At 52.3% G+C, this 26,509-nt stretch overlaps 1 protein-coding gene across 1 annotated transcript in view; it reads right to left on the bottom strand.

The window, feature by feature from the left end:
• The window catches only part of SULT2B1 (sulfotransferase family 2B member 1), a 46,875-nt gene extending 21,666 nt beyond the window's left edge, over positions 1-25,209 (bottom strand). Inside the window, exons 1-2 of the mRNA XM_005589772.5 lie at positions 25,058-25,209; positions 2,040-2,182 (exon numbers count right to left, since the gene is read on the bottom strand). Of these exons, the coding sequence (XP_005589829.3) occupies positions 2,040-2,182; positions 25,058-25,128 (214 nt within the window). The 5' untranslated portion in view covers positions 25,129-25,209. The remainder of the gene's footprint in view (positions 1-2,039; positions 2,183-25,057) is intronic.
• Between the last annotated feature and the right edge of the window lie 1,300 nt (positions 25,210-26,509).

Below are 26,509 nucleotides of genomic sequence, written 5' to 3'. Positions count from 1 at the left end.
AGTAGCTGGGACTACAGGTGCACAGCACCATGCCTGGTTATTTTATTTTGTAGAGATGGGGTCTTGCTATGTTGCCCAGACTGGCCTTGAACTGTTGGCCTCAAGTGATCCTCCTACTTCAGCCTCCCAAAGTGTTGAGGTTACAGGCATGAGCCACTATGGCCCGCCTACCCTCTACTTTTCTTTACAGCATTTATTGCCACCAGTCATAGTGTCATATGTTTTTTTTCATAGTGTCATATTTTTATTTGTTGATTTATTCTCTGGGTTCCCCCACTACAATGTGAGCTTCATAAAGGCAGACATTTCAGTTTGTCTGGAGAGTTGCAGCTTTCTTTGTTCTTAGAACAGTGCAGGGCACATAATATGTGTTTAATAAATACTTGTTGGAGGAGGTGGGGAAGAGAGGAGAAAAAAGGGAAAGAAGAGTTTTTGTTATTTCCCTTCGGTCATTTAAATGCTACTTATTGACTGGGCTCACACCTGTAATCCCAGCACTTTGGGAGGCCGAGGCAGACAGATCACGAGGTCAAGAGATAGAGACGATCCTGGCCAACATGGTGAAACTTCGTCTCTACTAAAAATACAAAAATTAGCTGGGCATGGTGGCGCACGCCTGTAGTCCCAGATACTTGGGAGGCTGAGGCAAGAGGATCACTTGAACCCGGGAGTTGAGGCGGGAGGCGGAGGTGGCAGTGAGCTGAGATCACGCCACTGCACTCCAACCTGGGCAACAGAACAAGACTCTGTCTCAAAAAAAAAAAAAAAAAAAATTCTGGGCTCGGTGGCTCCCGCCCGTAATCCCAACACTTTGGGAGACTGAGGCTGGTGGATCATGAGGTCAGGAGTTCAAGACCAGCCTGACCAAGATGGTGAAACCCCGTCTCTACTAAAAATACAAAAAAAAAAAAAAAAAAGTAGCCACAGGTGGTGGTGGGCACCTGTGATCCCAGCTACTCAGGAGGCTGAGGCAGAGAATTGCTTGAACCTGGGAGGCGGAGGTTTCAGTGAGCTGAGATCACGCCACTACACTCCAGCCTGGGCCACAGAGCAAGACTCTGTCACCAAAAAATAAAAATAAAAATAAAATAGACTGGGGGTTTGTCGTTTTGCCCAGGCTGGTCTCAAACTCAAACACTCAAATCGTATATAATTCATCACTTTAAAGTATACAATTTAGCTGGGTGCGGTGGCTCACGCCTGTAATTCCAGCACTTTGGGCGGCTGAGGCAGGAAGATTGCTTGAGCCCAGGAGTTCAAGACCAGCCTGGGCAACACGATGAAACCCCGTCTCTACAAAAGTTAGCTAGGTGTGGTGGTGCACACCTGTGGTTCCAGCTACTCAGGAGGCTGAGGTGGGCAGATCACTTGAGTCCAGGAGGTCGAGGCTGCAATGAGCTGAGATTGTACCGCCACATTGCAGCCTGGACGACAGAGCAAGACCTCAAAAAAAAAAAAAAAAAAAGGTATACAATTAGGTGGTGACCAGCACCTGTAGTCCCAGCACTTTGGGAGGATGGGAGGATTGATGAGCTGATATTGCACCACTGCACCCCCAGCCTGAGTGACAGAGCAAGACCTTGTCTCAAAAAATAAAAATAAAAATGGTCAGGTGTGGCAGTTCATGCCTGTAATCCCAGCACTTTGGGAGGCCAAGGCGGAAAGATCACTTGAGATCAAGAGTTCAAGACCAGCCTGGGCAACGTCGCGAGACCCCATCTCTACGAAAAAGAAAAGAAAACAGAAAAGAAGAAAAGATAAAAGAAAAGTAGAGGGTAAAGAGGACAGGGAGGGACAGAACGAGGGCCCTATTTCAGCCAGGGAGGTCAGGGAAGGCGAAGTGTTGAGAACTGACCTGGAGGGGAGAGGCTGGACGCCGGGTGGATATCCCTGGGAGGCTACTTTTGGCAGGGGCACAGTTCTGAACAAACCCCGCCCCGCTTTTCCTCCTCCCCTCTTCCTCGATGTGCCTTTCCCGTCCTCCGCCGCACCCCCTCCCCACGCTCCCCAGCCCCGGACGCCCGCAGCCCGGCAGGTACCTGACTTGGGGTAGGTGATGATAAAGATGTCGTCGTCCCGCACATCTTGGGTGTTCTCCGCCAAGCTGATGCTCTCGGGCGAGTACAGGCCGACGGGGAAGGGGACGCCCTTGTACCGGAAGTATTCACCTGGCAACTTCTGGCTGTGGAAGGGTGGGGGAGACGCCATGAGGGAGAGCAGGGAGGTGGGTGCCAGGGTTCTCAGGGCGGCGCCACTCGGACCCTGGCAAGGAACTTCCTCCTCAGAGTCTTGGTCCCTCTTCTGTAAAGTGGTGACACTGTCCCTATAAACCTTATAAAGCTGGTCGGGCGCAGTGGCGCACGCTTGTAATCCCAGCACTTTGGGAGGCGGAGGCGGGTGGATCCCCTGAGGTCAGGAGTTCGAGACCAGCCTGGCCAACATGGTGAAACCCCCCTCTCTACTAAAAGGACACAAATTAGCTGGGCGTGGTGGCGCATGCCTGTAATCCCAGTTACTCCGGAGCCTGAGGCAGGAGAATCGCTTGAACCCAGGAGGCGGAGGTTGCAGTGAGCTGAGATCGTGGTGCCGTTGCACTCCAGTTTGGGCAACAAGAGCGAAACTCCATCTCAAAAATAAAATAAAATAAAATAAAAATAATAAAAATAAAATATTAAAAAAATTTTTTTTAATAAAAAGATACTGGGTGAGGTGTCTCACGCCTGTTGTCCCAGCACTTTGGGAGGTCAAGGCGGGTGGATCACGAGATCAGGAGGTTGAGGTTGCAGTTAGCTGACATCGTGCCACTGCACTCCAGCTTGGGCAACAGAGTGAGACTTCATCTCAAAAACAAAAAGAAAAACAAAAGCAAACACAAAAATTAGCCGGATGTGGTGGTGGGCACCTGCAATCCCAGCTACTCAGGAGGCTGAGGCAGGAGAATTGCTTGAATCCAAGAGGTGGAGGTTGCAATGAGCCGAGATTGCGCCACTGCACTCCAGCCCAGGGGACAGAGCAAGACTCTGTCTCAAAAAAAAAAAAAAAAAAAAGATTAAAACAGAGCCTAGCTCATAGTCTGCATTCCGTAACTTTGAGCTAAAATTATTATGATTATTTCATGCAGTAGCAGGCACCACAGTGCCTTATGTGAACTCAGAGGAGGGCCTGCTTAGCACAGCCTTGCGCACACAGTAGGCCTTCAATAAACTGCAGTTACTTTGTTCAGTGATGTCATCAGTTATCCCATAGGTTGAGCGTGGGCGTGGAATTAGTGATGATGTCATCGGTTACCAGGCAGATTTAGTCCAGGGGGCGGACGCGGTGAGGTAATCAGTTTTCAGGAGTATTAGCTACTGAGCGCCTGCTGGGCCTTGGCTGGGCTTCCATAGGTCCTACTTGCCCTTTCTGTGCCTTGGGCAGTGGACCTCACTTCTTTGATCCTCAGTTTCCTCATCTGTCACGTGAGGATAAGAACAATCTCTGCCTTGAGGTTTTAATCCTACTTGGGGATTCAATGGGATAATATATTTTAAGTGCCTGGCTCCCGATACATTTATCAGGAAACGGAAGCTCTGTTTAGCATTATTTTAGTCTTTGATCTGGCCAATAGCTCCTTGAGGGAGAAAGCTCCTTCCCAGCTTACAGGAGAGGAAAACCCAGATGCCAACAAGAAAAGACCCTGTGCCCTTGGAGAAGCCCTGAAGGAATAAATGAATGAATGGGAGGGCATCTTGCCCATTCCTCTTGGCACCTACAATCTCCAAATCGGGGGTCCCACCACCACTGCCCAGAGGCCAGGGTGGAGCCCACAGTGCTGGGACATGTTGGTGTTCAACCAGTGTTTGATTGACTGAGTGTAGGAAGGAAGGAAGGAATGAAGGGGTTTACCAGGACAAAAGGAAAGTCAAAGACACTTATGGCTTTCAGCTGCTGTAGCAGTTCTCAGCCCTGGGTGCTGCGGACGCTTTGAAAACTCCCCAGTGGCTGGGCGCAGTGGCTCGCACCTGTAGCCCCAGCACTTTGGGAGGCCATGACAGGAGGATTACTTGAGGACAGGAGTTCGAGACCAGCATGAGCAACATAGTGAGAACGCTGTCTCTGTGCAAAAATTAAAAACTAGCTGAGTGTAGTGGCATACACGTGTAGTCCCAGCTACTTGGGAGTCTGAGGCAGGAGGATCAATTGAGCCAGGAGTTTGAGGCTGCAGTGAGCTGAGATTGCGCCACTGCACTCCAGCCTGGGTGACAGAGTGAGACCCTGCCTCTAGAAACAAACATACAAACAAACCAATTGTCGTGCAGTGGGTGTGGTAGAATCAGGCTCTCACTGTAGGTTCCAGTGCTACAGAGAGGACATGGAGGTTCAAGAAGGGAAGCAGTTTGGCTGTGGGCACACAAGAACTGAACAGAGCTGGGATTTGAACCCAAGCTGCGGTGGCCTCTCAGCCCTGTAGACTCAGGCCCTCCTTCCCCATGATCCCCACAGTCCGCCAAGACCTCCAAATGCACCGAGCACTAGTCCCACCTCTGAGCCCCTGGAGCTGCTGTTCCTGCTCCTGGAAATGCCCCCCTGACCCTGCCACTCTCTGGGCCTGAGCACTGAGCCTGCTAAGGAGCGCCCCTGACACCCGCCCAAGCGCCTATGTGGCTGCATCCTCGCATTCCTAAAACAGGTGCCCTGCGCCTGCTGTCCACCTTGTAGAACAAATCTGCCCCCGGGGCGACCTTCTCTACGCCTGGGTCACAGGCCTGTTTGTTCCCACAGAACACATCCAGGGCCTGACATGCCGATATCGCTCAATTCGAGTGGAGGAATGAAGGGGACAATTGAGCCAGTGAGAGGCTGGGGGCAGGGACAACAGACAGAGCTCCGGGTTGGTGGCCGCAGCAGGCAGGTGATCGCTGGGAACGACTCAGCCTCCTGGACGGCGAATGGACATGTGACCTTTTTTTTTTTTTTTTTGAGATGGAGTCCTGCTCCATCACCAGGCTGGAGTACAGTGACATGATCTCGGCTCACCGCAACCTCCACCTTCCAGGTTCAAGCGATTCTCCTGCCTCAGACTCCTGAATAGCTGTGACTACAGGTGCCTGTCACCATGCCCAGCTGATTTTTGTATTTTTAGTAGAGATGGGGTTTCACCATGTTGGCCAGGCTGGTCTCAAACTCCTGACCTCAGGTGATCCACCCACCTCGGCCTCCCAAAGTGCTGGAATTCCAGGTGTGAGCCACCACACCCGGCAGACATTCAACTCTTTTTTTTTTTTTTTTTTTTTGAGACAGAGTCTCGCTCTGTCACCCAGGCTGGAGTGCAGTGGCTGGATCTCAGCTCACTGCAAGCTCCGCCTCCCGAGTTTATGCCATTCTCCTGCCTCAGCCTCCTGAGTAGCTGGGACTACAGGCGCCCGCCACATTGCCCGGCTAGTGTTTTGTATTTTTTAGTAGAGATGGGGTTTCACCGTGTTAGCCAGGATGGTTTCGATCTCCTGACCTCGTGATCCGCCCATCTCGGCCTCCCAAAGTGCTGGGACTACAGGCTTGAGCCACCGCTCCCGACCAGACATGCAACTCTTAAAGGCCCAACCTCCCAGGCCTCCTGCCTCCCTCCTCCACGGCCTACCAGGCCCAGGTTCCCTCTCTGTCCCTGTGTTCCTGCCCACCTCAGGCCTTCTCCTTTCCCTGTGGGCCCTGGACTCAGCCTCCTCCAGGTCTTCTCTGCTGCCCCCCCTCTGCTCCCAGCTATCCTGTGGCGCCTCAGTGCCTTCAGGTCAAACCCTAGGTCACTGCCTCCTCTGGCCTCCTTCCTGCAGACACCAGCTCTAGGCACGCCCATTTTCTGCTCTCTGAGTGCCTTTCCCACCTCCTCCATCCACCTCGACACAGGTCAGATGTTACCCTCCTTTTTTTTTCTGAGACAGAGTCTCGCTCTGTTGCCCAGGCTATAGTGCAGTAGTGTAATCCCGGCTCACTGCAACCTCTGCCTTCCTGGGTTCACACCGTTCTCCTGCCTCAGGCTCCCTACTAGCTAGGACTACAGGTGTGTGCCATCACACCTGGCTAATTTTTGTATTTTTAGTAGAGACGGGGTTTCACCATGTTAGCCAGGATGGTCTCGATCTCCTGACCTCGTGATCTGCTCGCCTCGGCCTCCCAAAGTGCTAGGATTACAGGCATGAGCCACCGCTCCCGGCACAGATGTCACCCTCTAAATTCAGACCTTCTTGACCAATAGCCTCCTTGCCCCAGGAGATGGGGACACAGCCTCCTCAAACCTCTGAATTTCCTCTGCCCATCCCCCTCCAATCCCAGGAAAGGGCCTGGCACCAGCATGGAAGCCACCGGAACAGAAACTCTATGCCAAGAACATGCACGATCCTAGACTTCTCCCAGAACCTCACGAGGGGGGTAGTGAGAGGACCACTTTATGCTGGAAGAAATGGAGGCCCAGAGCGGTTAATAAAGTCCCCCAAGGTCACACAGCAGCCATTAGTTTTCATTAAATACAAGTACAGCTGGGCACAGTGGCTCACGCCTCTTGTCCTCCACTTTTTCAAGCCTTTGCTCCAAATGTCACCCCTTATCATGAGGGCTACCCCGGAGCATCCTGTTTACAGCTAGACCCCCTGCACCCCTTTCCCCTGCTCTGCCTACCATCACACCTGTCACTCCTGAGCTGCTCTACAGTTGACATATGACACTGATGGCTTACTGACCATCTTCTCCGCTTGCATGTAAGCTCCATGAGCCTGGGAATTTAAACAAATTTGGGGTTTTTTTTGTTCTGTCTTGTTTGCCAATGTACCTAAAGCACTCTCAGCAGAGCCTGGCACCAGGGAGGTGCTTGTCAATATTTATTGAAGGACCCAGGCAGGAGGATCGCTTGAAGCCAGGAATTCAAGACCAGCCTGGGCAAACTGGGTGCAGTGGCTCACGCCTGTAATCCCAGCAGTTTGGGAGGCCGAGGTGGGTAGATCACCTGAGGTCAGGAGTTCGAGACCAGCCTGGCCAACATGGCAAAACCCCGTCTCTAATAAAATACAAAAATTAGCTGGGTGTGGTGGTGTGCGCCTGTAATCCCAGCTATTCGGGAGGCTGAGGCAGGAGAATCACTTGAACCTGGGTGGTGGAGGTTGCAGTGAGCCCAGATCACGCCATTGCACTCCAGCCTGAGCAACAATAGTGAAACTCCGTCTCAGGAAAGAAACAAAACAAAACAAAAAAAACAAACCAGCAGTACCCACAGACACAGGGAAGGGTCTCCCAGGCATTGCGCTGGGTGAAAGAGCCAGACTTGGAAGGTAAACTTGGTGTAGCTCCATCTCTGTGGCTGTGGTTGGCCAAATCACAGCCTCCAATGATGTTCTCGTCCTAATCCTTGAAATCTGAGACTGTGTTCCAAAGTGGCCAAACGGACTTTGCAGATGTGATTAACAGTCTTCACGAGGTGGCTCATGCCTCTAATTCCAACACTTTAGGAGGCCGAGACGGGTGGATCACTTGACATCAGGAGTTTGAGACCAGCTTGGGCAATATGGTGAAACTCCATCTCTACTAAAAATACAAAATTAACCGGGCGTGGTGGCGCATTCCTGTAATCCCAGCTACTCAGGAACCTAAGGCAGGAGAATCACTTTAACCTGGGAGGCGAGGGTTGAAGTGAGCTGGGATCGCGTCACTGCACTCCAGCCTGGGTGACAGAGTGAGTCTGTGTCTCAGAAAAAAAGAAAAAAAAAAAAAAACTTGAGGCCAGGCATGGTGGCTCATGCCTGTAATCCCAACACTTTGGGAGGCCAAGATGGGAGGATTGCTTGAGGCCAGGAGCTCAAGACCAGCCTGGGCTACACAGAGCAAGACCCCAATCTCTTTAAAAAAATAAGAGGCCGGGCGCGGTGGCTCAAGCCTGTAATCCCAGCACTTTGGGAGGCCGAGATGGGCGGATCACAAGGTCAGGAGATCGAGACCATCCTGGCTAACATGGTGAAACCCCGTCTCTACTAAAAATACAAAGAACTAGCCGGGCGAGGTGGCGGGCGCCTGTAGTCCCAGCTACTCGGGAGGCTGAGGCCGGAGAATGGCGTGAACCCGGGAGGCGGAGCTTGCAGTGAGCTGAGATCCGGCCACTGCACTCCAGCCTGGGCGACAGAGCGAGACTCCATCTCAAAAAATAAATAAATAAATAAATAAATAAAATAAAAAAATAAGAAAAAAAGAAAGAAAACTGCTGGGCTCAAGTGATCCTCCCACCTCAGCCCCCTAAAGTGCTGGGATTACAGGTGTCACTGAGGCCAGTGGGTTGCAATGTTAGATAAAAATTTATCTAAAATGTATCTAATATTTAATCTTAATTTTGTCATTTATCTAAACGCTAAACGCTGCTAGAACGGCGGCGTTAGGGAGGCCCCTCTGGGAACCGGACATCTGAGCAAAAACTGAAGGTAGCGAGAGAGGAGGGAGCGGTGAGTGGGGATCAGAAGGAAGAGTGCGCGCAAAGGAAGTGAGCAGTGGGCTGCGGGGATTCTGGGGTCTGAGTGGGGCTGGAGCTGGGGGGCCTTGAGCGGCCCACCCTTCCAGGAATGCAATCGACAGCAGGCGGGGTTTCTCAGCAGCCCTGGCACACGGTTTCGCTGACTCACTGCCGGCGCCTGTGATCAACTCGCCTTTGGAGAGGGAGCATTGCCAAGACCCCCCCCACCAGCCTGAGCTGGGTTCAATGCGCCTCACTCCCAGGACGCGCCGAGCAGTGTCCCGGCATCCTGCCCCGCCTCTGTCCGGGCTGTTCTCCCCACCAGGCTCGCCCTCACTCATCTCCGGACAGGCTTGCATTTGGAGCCCATCTGGGCAGGCGTCCCCAACTCAACCTCTCAGCAGGATGACTCACCCTTGGCCATGGCTCAGAGAGACTCTCTCGGCAGAAGTGTGATTGGCATAACCTCTTAGGGAGATTTACAGGATTCAAGGCCAGCTCCTTCTCCATCTTCAGGGCTTGGGTCTTCCCTGACCGCCTTGGCTAAAGCAAGAAACCTCCCACCTTGTGCACTTTACTGCCCATCTCCACATCCTGCTGGCCTCTTTTGCAGCCCCTTTTAATAGTGGTTTTTTTTTTTTTTTTTTTTTTTTTTTTGAGACAGAGTCTCACTGTGTTGCGCAGGCTGGAGTGCAGTGGCTCGATCTTGGCTTACTACACCCTCGACCTCCACCCTCGAGCTCCTGGGCTCAAGCGATCCTCCCACCTCAGTTTCCCCAGTAACTGGGACTACAGGTGTGTGCCACCACATTCAGCTAATTTTTTAATTTTTTGTAGAGACAGGGGTCTCGCTATGTTGCCCAGACTGGTTTTGAACTCCTGGCCTCATGGGATTCTCCTGCCTTGGCCTCCCAAAGTGCTGGGATTACAGGCATGAGCCACCGCGCCCTGCTTATTTTTATTTTTTTGGATACAGGGCCTTGCTCTGTTGCTAAGGCTGGAGTGCAGTGATGCAGTCATAGCTTTCTGCAGCCTCAATCTCCCAGGCTCAAGGGATTTTCCTGCCTCAGCTCAGCCTCCTGAGTAGCTGGGACTACAGGCATATACCACCACACCTGGCTAATGTTTACATTTTTTGTAGAGATAGAGTCTCACTGTGTTGCTCAGGTTGGTCTTAAACTCCTGGACTCAAGTGACCCTCCCACCTCAGCCTCCCAGAGTGCTGGGGTTACAGGCATGAGCCACCACACCTGGTCTGTTGCCTTCTTTAAATCTGCCTTCCCTACTAGCAGGAGAGCTAGGAGGTGGCAGAAATTTTCCCTGTGCCATATCCTACCTCAAAAGCCAATATCTGACCATGGGTAACACTGTGTTCTTTTTTTTTTTTTTTTTTTTTTTTTTTAATTGAGACAGAGTCTCGCTCTGTCGCCCAGTCATGATCTTGGCTCACTGCAACCTGCCTCCTGGGCTCAAGCGATTACTCCTGCCTTAGATTCCTGAGTAGCTGAGATTACAGGCGTGCATCACCACGCCTGGCTAATTTTTGTATTTTTAGTAGAGACGGGATTTCACCATGTTGGTCAGGCTGGTCTCAAACTCCTGACCTTGTGATCTGCCCGCCTTGGCCTCCCAAAGTGCTGGGATTACAAGCGTGAGCCACCGCGCCTGGTTAAACACTGTGTTCTATTTGCCAGATCCCCAAATGAACCTGACCTCCTAGAAATGTAAGGAATAGACAGATGCCCTTGAGGAAGCGCACAGTGAAACACATCCCAGGGCGATAATGGCGATGATGTTCCAAGAAGGGCCAGAAGCAATAGAGGACGGGGTAAATGAGTCCAGACCGGAGACACGCTGGAATTCAGCCACTCAAAAAGGAGTTTACAGCTCAACAGGGACCTGGGTTATACATACATCTCTCTCTCTCTCTCTCTGTCTCTCTTTCTCTCTCTTTGAGACAAAGTCTTGCTCTATCGCCCTGGTTGGAGAGTAGTGACACAATCACGGCTCACTGCAAACACCACTTCCCAGGTTCAAGCCATTCTCATGTCTCAGCCTCCCAAGGAGCTGGGATTACAGGTGTGTGCCAACACGTCCCTCTAATTTTTTTTTTTTTTTTTTTTTTGACAGTCTCGCTCTGTCACCAAAACTGGAGTGCAGTGGTGCAATCTTGGCTCACTGCAACCTCCGCCTCCCGGGTTCAAGTGATTCTCCCATCTCAGCCTCCCAACTAGCTGGGATTACAGGAGCACGCTGCCACGCCCAGCTAATTCTTTGTATTTTAGTAGAGACGGGGTTTTACCATGTTGCCCACGCTAGTCTGGAACTACTGAGCTCAGGCAATCCACCCACCTCGGCCTCCCAAAGTGCTAGAATTACAGGTGTGAGCCACCACGCCTGGCATGTCCCTCTAATTTTTGTATTTTTAGTAGAGATGGGGTTTTGCCATGTTGGCCAGGATGGTCTCGAACTCCTGGCCTCAAGCAATCCACCAGCCTTGGCCTCCCAAAGTGCTGGATTTACAGGCATGAGCCATCGCGCCCAGCCATACATGTATTTCTCAAAATGAGCACACTTGAGGCTGGGTGCGGTGGCTCGTGCCTGTGATCCCAGCATTTTGGGAGCCCAAGGTGGGAAGATCACTTGAGCCTAGGAGTTTGAGACCAGCCTGGACAACATAGTGAGACTCCATCTCTACAAATAACAATAAAAAAAATTAGGCCGGGTGCGGTGGCTCACGCCTGCAATCCCAGCACTTTGGGAAGCCGAGGCGGGCAGATCACGAGGTCAGGAGTTTGACACCAGGAGTTCAAGACCAGCCTGGCCAACAGAGTGAAACCCCGTCTCTACTAAAAATACAAAAATAGCTGGACGTGGTGGCACATGCCTGCAGTCCCAGCTACTTGGGAGGCTGAGGTGGGAGAATTGCTTGAACCCAGGAGGTGGAGGTTGCAGTGAGCCAAGATCATGCCACTGCACTCCAGGTAACAGAGTAAGACTCCAATCTAAAAAAAAAAAAAAAATTAGCCTGGTGTGGTGGCATGTGCCTGTTCTCTCAGCTACTTGGGAGGCTGAAGTGGAAGGATTGTCTGAGCTGGGGAGGTCAAGACTTCAGTGAGGGCCGGGCGCCGTGGCTCACGCCTGTAATCCCAGCACTTTGGGAGGCCGAGATGGGCGGATCACGAGGTCAGGAGATCGAGACCATCCTGACTAACACGGTGAAACCCCATCTCTACTAAAAATAAAAAACTTAGCCGGGCGCGGTGGCGGGTGCCTGTAGTCCCAGCTACACGGGAGGCTGAGGTAGGAGAACGGTGTGAACCCAGGAGGTGGAGCTTGCAGTGAGCTGAGATCTGGCCACTGCACCCCAGCCTGGGCGACTGAGCGAGACTTCGTCTCAAAAAAAAAAAAAAAAAAAGACTTCAGTGAGCTGTGGTTGTACCACTTAGGTGACAGAGCAAGATCCTGTCTCAAAAACAAACACACACACACAAAAACAGTAGTACACTTTGGATTTGCATGGTTTACTGTAGGTAAACTTTTATTTAAAAAACAAAACAAAACAAAACACTGGCCGGAAGCAGTGGCTCACATCTGTAATCCCAGCATTTTGGGAGGCCGAGGCAGGCAGATCGCCAGAGGTGAGGAGTTTGAGACCAGCCTGGCCAACAGAGCGAAACCCCATCTTACTAAAAATGCAAAAATTAGCCGGGCGTGGTGGTTGGCACCTGTAATCCCAGCTACTTGGGAGGCTGAGGCAGGAGAATTGATTGAACCTGGGAGGCAGAGGTTGCAGTGAGCCAAAATCTAGCCTTTGCACTTCAGCCTAGGTGACAGAGGGAGATTCTCTCTCTCTCTCTCTCTCTCTCTCACACACACACACACACACACACACACCCATAAACAAATATTGAAGTAGTTAATAATATGCAGCCTGGAATGTTTAGGGTGAAACATTCAGATGTCTGTAATTTACTTTGAAATGCATCAAAAGTAAGGATTAGGCTGGGTGCCGTGACTCACGCCTGTAATCCTAACACTTTGGGAGGCCTATGCATGTTGATCACCTGAGGTCAGGAGTTTGAGACCAGCCTGTTTAACATGGCGAAACCCTGTCCCTACTAAAAAACCAAAAATTAGGACGGGAGCAGTGGCTTACACCTGTAATACCGGCACTTTGGGAGGCTGAGGCAGGTGGATCACCAGGCCAGGTATTCAAGACCAGCCTGACCAATATGGTGAAACATTGTCTATACTAAAAATACAAAAATTAGCCGGGTGTGGTGGTGCAAACCTGTAATCTCAGCTACTTGGGAGGCTGAGGCAGGAGAATCGCTTGAACCTGGGAGTCAGTGGTTGCGGTGAGCCTAGATCTCGCCACTGCACTCCAGCCTGGGCGACACAGTGAAATCTCATCTCAAAACAACAACCACAAAACCACAACAACAACAACAACAATAACAAAAAAGCCAGAAGGATTGATACATGGCTAGAGGGATGCAAAGATCTGTGACAAAACAAGTACTATACAATAAAATTTCAGTGTATCCTGAGAGGGACACTGTAAAAAAGAAAAAAGATTAAAAAAATGTTAAAACCCCCAAATTTTAGTGGTGGTGGGTATAGGGGTGTTCACGGGGTAATCCTTCCATTGTTCTTGTAAGTTTCGAAAAATTTCATAATAAAAGGTTGGGAGGAGGAGGTGGCATTTATTTGGCAAGATGTCTGACATTACAAAGAACGGAAAAGCAAGGGTGGAGACAGATAGAAAGTCATATCTTAGTTATGTAAAAAAGTAATCCGGGCACAGTGGCTCACACTTGTAATTGCAGCACTTTGGGAGGCTGAGGTGGGAGGATTGCTTGAGCCTAGGAGTTCTAAACTGCGGTGATCCATGATGGGGCCACTGCACCTTTTGAGATGGAGTCTCACTCTGTCGCCCAGGCTGGAGTGCAGCGCTGCCATCTTGGCTCACTGCAACCTCCGCCTCCCAGGTTCAAGCAACTCTCCTGCCTCAGTCTCCAGACTAACTGGGATTACAGGTGCCCACCACCACAGCTGGCTGATTTTTGTATGTGTGTGTGTGTTTTTTTTTTTTTTTTTTTAGACGGAATTTCACTCTTGTCACCCAGGCTGGAGTGCAATGGCACAATCTTGGCTCACCGCAACCTCCGCCTCCCGGGTTCAAGCGATTCTCCTGCCTCAGCCTCCTGAGTAGCTGGGATTACAGGCATGTGCCATCACACCCGGCTAATTTTTGTATTTTTAGTAGAGATGCGGTCTCACCATGTTGGCCAGGCTGGTCTTGAACTCCTGGCCTCAAGTGATCCACCCGCCTCAGCCTCCCACAGTGCTGGGATTACAAGCGTGAGCCACGGCGCCTACGCCCCGGACTGCATCTTGTCTCAATCAGTTCCTGCCCTGTCCCCAGAGGCCACCCCTCCACCTCCCCCACCGCACAGATTGTGTCAACTCCATCTTGCATGCTCTGGACCTGTCATCTTACAGAAGAGGCTCTTTGGTGTCTTGGTTGTTTTTGCCTAGCATAATGTTTCTGACATTTTCCGTGTCTGTGTGTACATTAGAGCTTGTTCCCGTTTGCGGCTGAGTAGAATTCCACTGCATAAATAAATCACAATGTGTTGATCCAGTCCTCTGTTAATGGACACCTGGGTGGTTTCCAGGTCAGGCTATTACTCCCAAAGCCGCCACAGCTGTTCCTGTCTTTGTGGGAACCTGCGTTCTCATTTCTCTCAGGCAAATAACTAGGAACAGAATTGCTAGGTCACAGAGTGGATATCATATGATTTGCATTGTAGTAGCTGTAAAGTAGGTTTTAAGATCTGATAGGAGGCTGGGTGCAGTGGCGCATGCACCTGTCATCCTACCACTTTGGGAAGTCAAAGCGGGAGAATGGCTTGAGCCCAGGAGTTCAAAATCAGCCTGGGCAACATAGTGAGACTCTGTCTCCACAAAAAATCTATTTTAATAAAATTTTATATTAAAAAATATATAATATATTTTTATCTCAAGCCTGTAATCCCAGCACTTTGGGAGGCCGAGACGGGTGGATCACGAGGTCAGGAGATTGAGACCATCCTGGCTAACACGGTGAAACCCCGTCTCTACCAAAAAGATACAAAAAACTAGCTGGGCGAGGTGGCGGGCACCTGTAGTCCCAGCTACTTGGGAGGCTGAGGCAGGAGAATGGCGTAAACCCGGGAGGCGGAGCTTGCAGTGAGCCGAGATTTGGCCACTGCACTCCAGCCCGGGCGACAGAGCAAAACTCCGTCTCAAACAAACAAACAAACAAAAAAAGATCTGATAGGGAAAGTTCCCCCTTAACTTTTTTCTTTTCTTTCCAATTCCTGCACACTTGAAGTCTATATAAATATCGGCTGGTCACAGTGGCTCACACCTGTAATCCCAGCACTTTGGGAGGCCGAGGCAGGTGGATCCCTTGAGGTTGGGAGTTCAAGACAAGCCTGGCCAACATGGTGAAACCCTGTCTCTGCTAAAAATACAAAAATTAGCTGGGTATGGTGGTGCATGCCTGTAATCCCAGCTACTTGGGAGGCTGAGGCAAGAGAATTGCTTGAACCTGGGAGGCGGAGGTTGCATTGAGCTGAGATCGTGCCACTGTACTCCAGCCTGGGTGAGGATGTGAGACTCTGTCTCAAAAAATAAATAAATAAAGTCTGTATAAATATCGTATATATCCTCAAAACAGGTAAAAGTGTGATCTATAAATAATAAAATAATAATAAAAATCTATATAAATATTCATATGATTTTTAATTTTTATTTATTTACCTCCCAAGTAGCTGGGATGACAGGCACACTCTATCACACCCGGCTAAATTTTTTGTATTTTAGTAGAAACGGGGTTTCATCATGTTGTTCAGGCTGATCTCAAACTCCTGACCTCAAGTGATTCTCCTGCCTCGGCCTCCCAAAGTTCTGGGATTACAGGTGTAAGCCCCTGGGCCCGGCTAATTTTTGTGTTTTTAGTAGAGATGGGGTTTCGCCATGTTGACCAGGCTGGTCTTGAACTCCCGACCTCAGGTGATCCGCCTGCCTCGGCCTCCCAAAGTTCTGGGATTACAGGCGTGAGTCACTGCACCCAGCCAAGGCCCATTTTGGAGAAGAGGAGAGTGGGGCTCCGGGATGGAGAGCATCTTTCACCCACCTCTGCCTGATGGAGCACACACCTTAGGTTCGAGGTCCCTGGCTCTGTCCCTTGAAGCCTGGCAGTCTCACCACAGGCCCTGCCCCTCCGAGTCCCGCTCTAGCTGGGCTGCCAGTATTGTTCCGTTCTCACTGTCCAGTTTGGCTTGTTCCCTGAGTGTGGAATGCTCCACCACACCGTGGAACCGCACCCTGCGCGACACCTTTCGCCTGGGGCACTTCACTTTTTTCTCTCCTCCTTGCTCTCAAACGCCTCCTCTCTCTCTCCCTTCCAGCATACCTTTATTATTTATTTATTTATTTTATCTTAATTTTATTTATTTATTTATTTATTTATTTTGAGACAGAGTTTTGCTCTTGTTGCCCAGGCTGGAGAGCAATGGCGTGATCTCGGCTCACTGCAACCTCCGCCTCCCGGGTTCAAGTGAGTCTCCTGCCTCAGCCTCCGGAGTAGCTGGGATTACAGACATGCACCACCACGACCGGCTAAATTTCTATTTTTAGTAGGACAGGGTTTCTCCATGTTGGTCAGGCTGGTCTGGAACTCCCAACCTCAGGGGATCCGCCTGTCTCAGCCTCCCAAAGTGCTGGGATTATAGGCATGAGCCACCGCACAGGGCCCGAATTTATTTTTTTGAGACAAGGTCTTGCTCTGTCTCCCAAGCTGGAGTGCAGAGGTGCGATCTCAGCCCCATTGCAGCCTCCGCCTCTTGGGTTCAAACAATCCTCCTGCCTTAGCCTCCCAAGTAGCTGGGATTACAGGCACCCACCACCACATCTGGCTAATTTTTATTTTTTTAATTTTTGAGACGGAGTTTTGCTCTTGTTGCCCAGACTGGAGTGCGATGGCGGGATCTCAGCTCACTGCAACCTCCACCTCCCGGGTTCAAGTGATAGGCTCACTTCGGCCTCCCAAAGTGCTGGGATTACAGACGTGAGCCACCGCGGCTGACCTAATTTCTGTATTTTTACTAGAGATGGGGTTTCACCATGTTGGCCAGGCTGGTCTCGAACTCCTGACCTCAAGGGATCCACCTGTCTCGGCCTCTCAAAGTGCTGGGATTACATGAGCCACCATGCCCAGCCTCAGTGACAATTTTTGAAATTGAGTATATGTGGAAATGCTATTTCAGATAGATTAGATATGTGATTAAAATTAATTTCACTTGTTTCTTTTATGTTTTTTAAAAAACGTGGCTACGAGAAAATGTTTTCCTATGGGCTCGTGGTATATATCTATGGAGGGTGGCCAGAGTCATGGAAACCACAGGGGGTGACAAGGCCCCCAGAGAAGAAATGGCCACTGAGGGGCAGCCTCTGACTGCAGTTCCAAGCCCCTGTCGGATTCCTTTCTCTGGCATGAGGGTTATGAGTGGGGCCTCAGTTTTCCCATCTGTAAAACGGGCATTGTAACACTGGGACCACACACGGCTGTTGGGAAGACTGAATGAGCTCCTCCTCACACTGCCCTCAGCACAGGGCCTGGCTCAGGGCAGATGTTCAGGAAGCTCGTCATTATTATCATTCCTCACCTGTCTCCTCCCTCTCTCCCTGGCTCAGCAGCGGTCCCAGAAACTGGGGAAGGAGGAAAGAGAGAAACAGCACAAACGCTGAGTCAGCCGTGAGCCCCGGTCAAGCCCTTCCCCAGTCATTGCCCGTTTCACAGACGCTCAGCCCTCAGGGCAGTCCTGTCTACCAGGAGGGTCCCAGCTCCTGAGCCACAGAGGTGGCGTTCGAACCTGGGACTGCCTTCCTGTGGGCATTCTTCTTTTCTTTTTCATTTTTTTTTAAAGGGAGATGAGGGTTTGCTATGTTGCCCAGGCTGGTCTTGAACTCCTGGCCTCAAGCAATCCTCCTGCCTCGGCCTCCCAAAGTGTTGGGATTACAGGCGTGAGCTGTGGCACCTGGCCCCTGCAGGCATTCTTGCCTGCGGTGTCAGGGTCCCCACTTTCCCAGATCCTTGGGGCTCTGGTCCCCGTGTAAGTAGCCGGCCACACCTGTCTTAGGGCCTCCACTCCAGGCCTCCTGGCAAGGCTAGGGTCTCCCTTCTCGGCCTGGCATTTATTCCATGTCATGGGTGACCCACTGGGTCCCACAGTTCCTCCTCCAGACCCTCCAGGTGGCAAACTGGGCTGCTCGGTTCTTTCCAAATGGGTCCTGAACTCAGCTGGCCAACATGGAGAAACCCTGTCTCTATCAAAAACACAAAAATTAGCTGGGTATGGTGGCACATGCCTGTAATCCCAGTTACTTGGGAGGCTGAAGCAAGAGAATCGCTTGAACCCAGGAGCCGCAGGTTGCAGTGAGCTAAAATCGTGCCACTGCACTCTAGCGTGGGGGACAGAGCAAAACTCTGTCTCCAAAACAAAACAAAACAAAACAAAAAACAAAACCAAATGGATCCTGAACTCTGAACGTCCCCACTTCTCAGCCTTTCCTCTGCCGGTCCCTACGCAGGCCCGCCAGGCACAACTGCCACCCCCCACCCCAAAGAGCGAGTGGAAAGGAAATCGCATCCTGTCCCTCACTCCTCAAGCCTGAGTCAGGGGCTGGGGGGAGAAGGAGGGAACCGTGAGCATCTTTTTCCACTTCTCCCCAAGTCCCCGCATCCGCTAGTGCCGGCCCCAAAGCCCCTCTCCCTAGTCTGCCCGCCCAAATTTCACCCAGCGGGGAGGCAATGTCTTATTATTTCTTAATTGTTTGAAACCTCTTGATCAGCCCCTGTCTCAGAAAAAGCAGCTTCAGGGTGCGATGGCTCACTCCTGTAATCCCAGCACTTTGGGAGGCCGAGGCGAGTGGATCACCTGAGGTCAGGAGTTCGAGACCAGCCTGACCTGTATGGTGAAACACCGTCTCTACTAAAACTACAAAAATTAGCCCGGCATGGTGGCGTGCTCCTGTAGTCCAAGTTACTCCGGAGGTTGAGGCAGGAGAATCGCTTGAACCCGGGAGGCGGAGATTGCAGTGAGCCGAGATGGCGCCACTGAACTCCAGCCCGGGCAACCAGAGCGAAACTCCGTCTCAAAAAAAAAAAAAAAAAAAGAAAAGAAAAGAAAAAAGAAAAAGCAGCCTCACGACTGGCAGGGTTGTGGCCGTAAAATCATTCAAGTGGCTCAGCCCTCCCCAAGGAAGGCGGGACCGGGGTTGAAAAACTAGAGTTGGCCCCTCCTCGCCCCGCCCTCCCCGCCAATAAGAGGCAGAGATGAGACGGTGCCGGCGCCAGGGACTCCCGAGATCAGAGCGAGGGGAGGAGCGGCCATCGCAGCTCTCCTTGGCTGCCCGAGGCGCCCCAGGTCCAAAGGCCGGCGTGGCTTCTCTGGCCTTGACACTCTCCGTAGCCCAGCATGCAGGGAATGCAAAGAAACGCCTGGAACCGCAGAGCGCCGGCTATGCCTCCTGTCTGGGTCTCCCTCCCGGATCTCCCTCCTTCCGGGTCTTGCTCATCCCTAAGTTCCCCATCCAGGGCGTGATACAGTCAGGCTTCCCTGGTTCAAATCCTGGCTACGCCCTGCTTGGCAGCTGTGTGACCCTGGGCAAGTCACTCAACCTCTCTGGGCCTCACCTCTCGCAGGGGATGACAGTAGTTAAAGTGGGTTAATCTCAGACCGCTGTGAGGATTAGATGAGGTAATACAGACAGCACTCAATAGGTTGAGAACAACTTCAAGGATGTTACAGGGATTATAACATCCTGGGCTTGTCAGTCTACTGGCTCTGCAGCCCATCCTGCCTACCGCCTGTGCCAAATATTTTCCTCTTACGATTTTTTTTAAATTTTTTTAATTGTAATTTTTTTTTTTTTTTTTTGAGACAGAGTTTCACTCTTGTTGCCCAGGCTGGAGTGCAATGGCACGATCTTGGCTCACCGCAACCTCTGCCTCCTGGGTTCAAGCGATTCTCCTGCCTCACCTCCCAAGTAGCTGAGACTACAGGCGCCCACCAGCATGCCTGGCTGATTTTTTTTCTATTTTTAGTAGAGAGAGGGTTTCTCCATGTTGGCCAGGCTGTCTCGAACTCTCGATCTGCCCGCCTCGGCCTCCCAAAGTTCTGGGATTACAGGCATGAGCTGTCGCGCCCGGCCTCTTACGATTTTAATTTAGCCCTTATTATCCTTTTTAGTCCTTTTTACATACAAGGCCACATGGAACACATATTAAATTTCTTTTTTCTTTTTTTTTTTTTTTTGAGATGGAGTTTCAATCTTGTCACCCAAGCTAGTGTGCAGTAGTGCGATCTCAGCTCACTGCAACCTCTGCCTCCTGGGTTCAAGCAACTCTCCTGCTTCAGCCTCCCGAGTAGCTGGGACTACAGGCATGCCTGGCAAATTTTTGTATTTTTAGTAGAGACAGGGTTTCACCATGTTGGCCAGGCTGGTCTTGAACTCCTGACTTCAAGTGATCTGCCCTCTTCAGCCTCCCAAAGTGCTGGGATTACAGGCATGAGCCACGGAGCCCGATCTCACATATTAAATTTCTAAAGCATAATTTATAACCAACCTCATAAACTAGAACATTTTGAGCGACGCACCTTGCTGATATCTCTGGGCCCCTCCCTGTAGCATCTACTCTTCCCTTGAGCTGCTATCCTGAATTAAATTCTGGTCAATTCCTTGTTTGGTTTTTATTTTATTTTTTTAGAGACAGGGGTCTTGCTGTGTTGTCTAGGCTGATCTCAGGTCACTGCAACCTCTGCCTCCTGGGTTCAAGCGATTCTCCTGCCACAGCCTCCTGAGTAGCTGGGATTACAGGCATGCGGCATGACTCTGGCTAATTTTTATATTTTTAGTAGAGACGGGGTTTCACCATGTTGGCCAGGCTGGTGTCGAACTCCTGACCTCAAGTGATCCACCCGCCGCGGCCTCCCAAAGTTCTGGGATTACAGGTGTGAGCCACTGCGCCAGCAACTTTTTTTTTTTTTTTTTAAATCACGTATGTGTGTATTCTGAAAACAATAGTTTCTCTCCTTCCCTCCCGGGTGCTTAAAGAATGAACCATTTGAGAGCCACTCAGGTCTGCTGCAGGATGACCCACCACAGGGAGTTTCCACTGCGGCTGCCTCTCTTCGGACCCAGCTGATCCTTACTCTCCTGAAGCCACCTACGTCCCTATGCCCCAACCATTCCCTCTCCCAGCATGCCCTGCCCCTCCTCCCCGTCTGCTAACCCTGACTCATTCTGGAAGCCCCAGCTCAGAGGTTGCTTAATGGAACCTCCATTCATTCATTCATTCTCGACATCCTTTTCACAAATTTCCCACATTCATTTCCTATCCACGAACAGGCCAATATTTTGGTGCCACGGGGCAGATTTGAAGTTAGACCGGCATGATCAGGGACCTGGAACCTGGGGTGGGTGTCTGCCTGCCTTCTCTCATCCCCCTGGCCAAAAATCCTAAATTGCCTGTGTTGAATCTTAAAGCCTGAGCAGTTTGGCAAAGGAAGGAGAGAGGGCAGAGGTCAGTCCAGGCAAAGGACAGGGCACTGGTGCGTGCAAAGCCCCGAAAGTGGTGAAACCCTGTCTCTACTAAAAATACAAAAATTAGGCCGGGCGCGGTGGCTCATACCTGTAATCCCATCACTTTGGGAGGCCGAGGCGGGCAGATCACCTGAGGTCAGGAGTTTGAGACCAGCCTGGCCAACATGATGAAACCCCGTTTCTACTAAAATATAAAAAATTTAGGGCCGGGCGCGGTGGCTCAAGCCTGTAATCCCAGCACTTTGGGAGGCCGAGGCGGGTGGATCACGAGGTCAGGAGATCGAGACCATCCCTGGCTAACATGGTGAAACCCCGTCTCTACTAAAAATACAAAAAACTAGCCGGGCGTGGTGGCGGGCGCCTGTAGTCCCAGCTACTTGGAGGCTGAGGCAGGAGAATGGCGTGAACCCAGGAGGCGGAGCTTGCAGTGAGCCGAGATTGCGCCACTGCACTCCAGCCTGGGCGACAGAGCCAGACTCCGTCTCAAAAAAAAAAAAAAAAAAAAAATTAGCCAGGTGTGGTAGAGTGTGCCGGTCATCCCAGCTACTCGGGAGGCTGAGGCAGAAGAATTGCCGGGTGACAGAAATCCCAGGTGACAGAGCAAGACTCCATCTCCAAAAAATAATAATAATAATAAATTTAAAAACATTTACCTGGGCATGGTGGCACATGCCTGTAATCCCAGCTACTCCGGAGGCTGAGGCAAGAGAATTGCTTGAACCCAGGAGGCAGAGATTGCAGTCAGTCGAGATTGTGCCACTGCACTCCAGCATGAGCCACAGAGCAAGGCTCTGTCTCAAAAGAGAGAGAGAAAAGATCTTTCTGGGATCCCTGGGGAAGGAGCCAGATAAGCAAAGGCACTGTGGCAGGGAACAGTGTGGCCAGAAGTAATTCGAAGTAATAGAGTAGATAGGCCGGGCACGGTGGCTCGCACCTGTAATCCCAGCACTTTGGGAGACCAAGGTGGGTGGATCACCTGAGGTCAGGAGTCGAGACCAGCCTGGCCAACATGGTGAAACCCTGTCCATACTAAAAGTGTAAAAATTAGCTGGGCGTGGTGGCAGGTGCCTGTAATCCCAGCTACTTGGGAGGCTGAGGCAGGAGAATCACTTGAACCTGGGAGGCCGAGGTTGCAGTGAGCCGAGATAGTGCCACTGCACTCCAGCCTGGACTACAGAGCGAGACTCCATCTCAAAAAAAAAAAAAATTACCCAGGCGCAGTGGCACGCACCTGTCATCCCAGCTAGAACCTCAGAGTGCCTGCTACGCCTCCCATCTGGGCTGAGTCTACCTCCTGGATCTCGCTCCTTCCTGGTCTTGCTCATCATCTCTACATTTCCTGTCCAGCGCATGATACAGTCAGGCTTCCCTGGTTCAAATCTTGGCTGTTCCCTGCTTGGCAGCTGTGTGACCCTAGGCAAGTCACTCAACCTTTCTGGGCCTCATCTCTAACACGGGATGACATCAGAGTGGGTTCATCTCAGATGGCGGTGAGGATTAGATGAGGTAATACACCTGAACCTAGGAGGCAGAGGTTGCAGTGAGCCAAGATCGTGCCACTGCACTCCAGCCTGGGTGACAGAGCCAGACTCAGTCTCAAAAAAAAAAAAAAAAACACACAAAGTAGTAGAGTAGTTGGAATGCAGGTGAGGAGGCTGGGGGCGGGGTGGGTGAGGGCTGGGCGCTGAGGAATTCACTGGATGGCTGGGAGGAAGGGAGGAGCAGCCTGGGACAGCTGAGGTGGTGTTGGGGGGAGATGAGGAGGCCTGAGCTGGGGCTGTGGCAACCGAGAGGAAGAACCGGGACAGAGAGTCAGGGGACTGGGGTGGGGATTGGGGACTGACAGGCTGGGGGCGAGCAGAGGGGAAAGTCGGGGCCAGGAGAAGCCCTGTGGATCTGAGCCAGTGATGTGGGGTGGGGGGGGCATCCCTGAGATGGGCAACCCAGGAGGAGATGGGAATTTGAGGAGGCTGCTGAGTTCAGGGGGATGTGGCGTATCTGAGGGGGACACCCAGGAGGAAGCAGGCCCCGGGGGGATGCTCCAGTGGGCTCGCTGGGGAGAGGCACGCTTCCTGGCCTAGGGGATTCCAGAAGAGCCTGGAAGTTTGAGGTCCTAAGGGCACCCCCAGGGCGCCGCAGCCATTCAGGGCTGGAGGAGTCCTGCAGGGGAGGTGCTGTTCTCCCTCACGATGAAACCGAGCGTCGCAGAGGGTCAATGACTGAACCAAGGTCACCCACTTAACGAGCACACTCAGGGCATTTTATGACCAGCTGGCAGGGCCTTAGCAGAGATAAAAAAAGCTCCCAGGTGCCTGGATGGGGTGGGGGTGAGGCCTTCCCAGAGGCGAGCTGGCTTATCTGTTTATCTCTGGAGGGAAGAATTGCAGAGCTCAGAAGGCCTGGATTAGCCAATGTTGAGTACCGAATGCTGGGGCCTGCCTCAAGCAGAACTGGGCCAGCCGGGTCACCGCTCTCAGCCCAGGAGGCCCAGAGACACTAGGAAGCTTGTCTAGGTCACACAGCAATCAGGATTGAACTGCGCCTGTCTCTGGAGTCCCAGGCACCCAAGAAGGCCTCTCCATGCCCCAGCTTCTGGCTGAGGGAGGGGAGGGGAGGGCCTGAAACAGTGGAATGAGAGGAGGCAGCCAGGCGCGGTGGCCCACGCCTGTAATCCCAGCACTTTGGGGGGCCGAGGCAGGTGGATCACCTAAGGCCAGGAGTTCAAGACCAGCCTGACCAACATGGTGAAACCCCTTTTCTACCAAAAATACAAAAATAAAATTAGCCAGGCGTGGTGGCAGGCTCCTGTAATCCCAGTTACTTGGGAAGCTGAGGCTGGAGAATCACTTGAACCCAGGAGGCGGAGGCTGCAGTGGACCGAGATTGTGCCATTGCGCTCCAGCCTGGGCAACAAGAGTGAAACTCCGTTTCAAAAAAAATAAATAAATAAAATAAAATAAGAAAGGAATGAGGCAACTGGGCTGAGAACGGGTCTTGGTTGTCCTCCTCCTCACAGCCCACGGTGGCTGGAGGGGTGCAGGCTGCCAGAAAGGTCTCACTTGGCAAGAGTACAAGATACGAGGGATTGCAGATTGTCTCAGCAGTTCGCTGTGTGATATGGGGCAGGCTGCCTGCCCTCTCTGGGCCTCTGCACGCTCACCTGAAAAACGGAGCCACGGGGAGGGGTGTAAAGGGACATCACCAAGGCTGTGAGGAGCAGGAGAAACCACAGGCTCTGGGGTGAGACAGACTGGCTTCAGATTTGCCTCTAGCTTTGTAATTGCGGTCATGTCGCATTCCCTCCCAGCCTCAGTTTCCCCACCTGGAAAGCAGGTGCTGTCAAAGTGCCTGACTCATCCCCAGGAACAGGGAGTCACGCTGAGCTCACGGAGGTGGGCAGTGCTCTGCCCTAACCACTCTTAGGATACCTGAAGAGTCCGGAGCCTGCCCTCTCAGCCCAAAGCCCCCTAGAACACAGATTCCCTCTGGGTCTCAGCGGCGTCCCAGTTTCTCCCATTTCACCCCAAACACCCCCCTTATTTCAGGCTTGCATGGGGTGTCCTGGGCACTACAGGCTGTTGTGTTTCCTGAGCAACTACTGTGCACCAAGCGGCCTGCTCTCTTCCACTCCTCTATCAGGGAGACACGGGGCTTGTGAGCCCCTTTGGCAGACAGAAAAACTGAGGCCCCAAGAGGGACAGGGACACCCCAGGCATCCCCACTGGTGACTCAGCACGGCCATGTCCTCACTCCCTTCTCAGGAGGGACCTGTACACCACGTTGGATGCCCCAGCCCAGCCCAGCCCCGACAGCCAAGTCTGGGCTAGGCCTGCCGCCATGGGAGGCTGGAGGCCACCCTTGCCACAGCCTCTGGCTCCCCCAAACAGCCACGTCCTCCCCGGGATCTCCTGGCTCCTGCCCAGGTCTGGGCCTCACCTGATTTCCGAGATGTCAGGTTCATAGGTGTCCCACAAGCCCGGGATCTGGGGCTCAGCGGGCCCGTCCATGGCAGGTGGGTGAGGGTGGGGAGGGGAGGACGAGCAGGGAGCAGGCGGCACGGAGGCCAGGTGTGCGCAGCGACAGCGTCTGCCACCTGGGGAGCCCGCCAGGTGCCTACTCCGTGCCCGGCCCAAGGGGAGGGGCAGCACCCAGCCGGTTTTCCCAGCTGCTACCCACGCCTCCGACAGCGGGGAGAGGCCAGAGGGAGTCACCCTGCTCTGAGGGCGGGGAGGAGCAGTGATGGGCACGTCCTGGCGTCTGGTGCTCAGCTGGGGGCAGAGTCCAGGGGGTCAGTGTCAAGCCCACACTGGAACCTTCCAGGCTGGCAGTTCTGGGCCTGTGGGCACCCACCTGGAGCCCACGTTGCTCATTTGGGAAATGGCGCTGATCTCGCCCATCTCAGCGAGCTCATTCATTCACTCACTCATTCATTCCTTTATTCATTTGAGAAATATTTACTGAGCATCTCCCGTCTGCCCCGCACTGTTCCAAGCACTAGGCCACCGCTGGGGACGGGCGATAGAAACTCGCCTTCACGGGCTGATGCTTAGGGGCACCCTGGAAACACACACAGGGACAGAGGCACAGCCAGGACCACAGCAGCACAGACAGGGCGGGAGCCAGGGAGAGAGGGAGAGGGAGAGGACGGAGCTCGTGGGAGACCGAGACCTAGAGGAGACAGAGACACACAGAGACCCAGAGGAGAGGAGACAGAGACACACAGGGGCCAGAGACCTTGAGAGACCCAACAGAGATACGGAGGGCAGAGACAGAGACACACAGAAAGGTCAGGGACAGGGAAAGACACGGATATGAGAGACGACTGCCAGATATGGTTGGGCGTGAGAGTTTGAAGGTCACAGCCCTGGTTTGAATCCCAGCTCCAGTGCCTCCCAGCTGTGGGGCCTGGAACCAGGCTCATAGGCTCATCTTGCCTTGGTTTCCCCATCTGTGAATCTTGCCTTGGTTTCCCCGGGCTGCTGTGAGGACTGAGGGAGACACTCTCAGCTGCTGGTGGAGTATCTGGTACACAGTGGGCTTGGCATAGACAGTGTTCTCTTCTGTTCTGCCCCTACCCCAAACCCTGGCCCTCCCCAGCTGTTGGTCCCTGACCCGTAAGAGTCCTGGAGTCTGGCCATGAAGCCAGTCTCCCCACCAGTGGTGGCAGGTGCCTGTAATCCCAGCTACTTGGGAGGCTGAGACACGAGAATCACTTGAACCTGGGAGGTGGAGGTTGCAGAGAGCTGAGATCATATCACTGCACGGCAGCCTGGGCGACAGAGAGAGACTCCATCTCAAAAAAAAAGAAGAAAAGAAAAAAAAAGCCGGGCGCGGTGGCTCAAGCCTGTAATCCCAGCACTTTGGGAGGCCGAGACGGGCGGATCACGA

Source organism: Macaca fascicularis, chromosome 19, assembly GCF_037993035.2.
Source record: "Macaca fascicularis isolate 582-1 chromosome 19, T2T-MFA8v1.1".
Classification (NCBI taxonomy): domain Eukaryota; kingdom Metazoa; phylum Chordata; class Mammalia; order Primates; family Cercopithecidae; genus Macaca; species Macaca fascicularis.
Note: the sequence above shows the minus strand (reverse complement) of the source record. Positions and strands in the feature narration are given on the sequence as shown.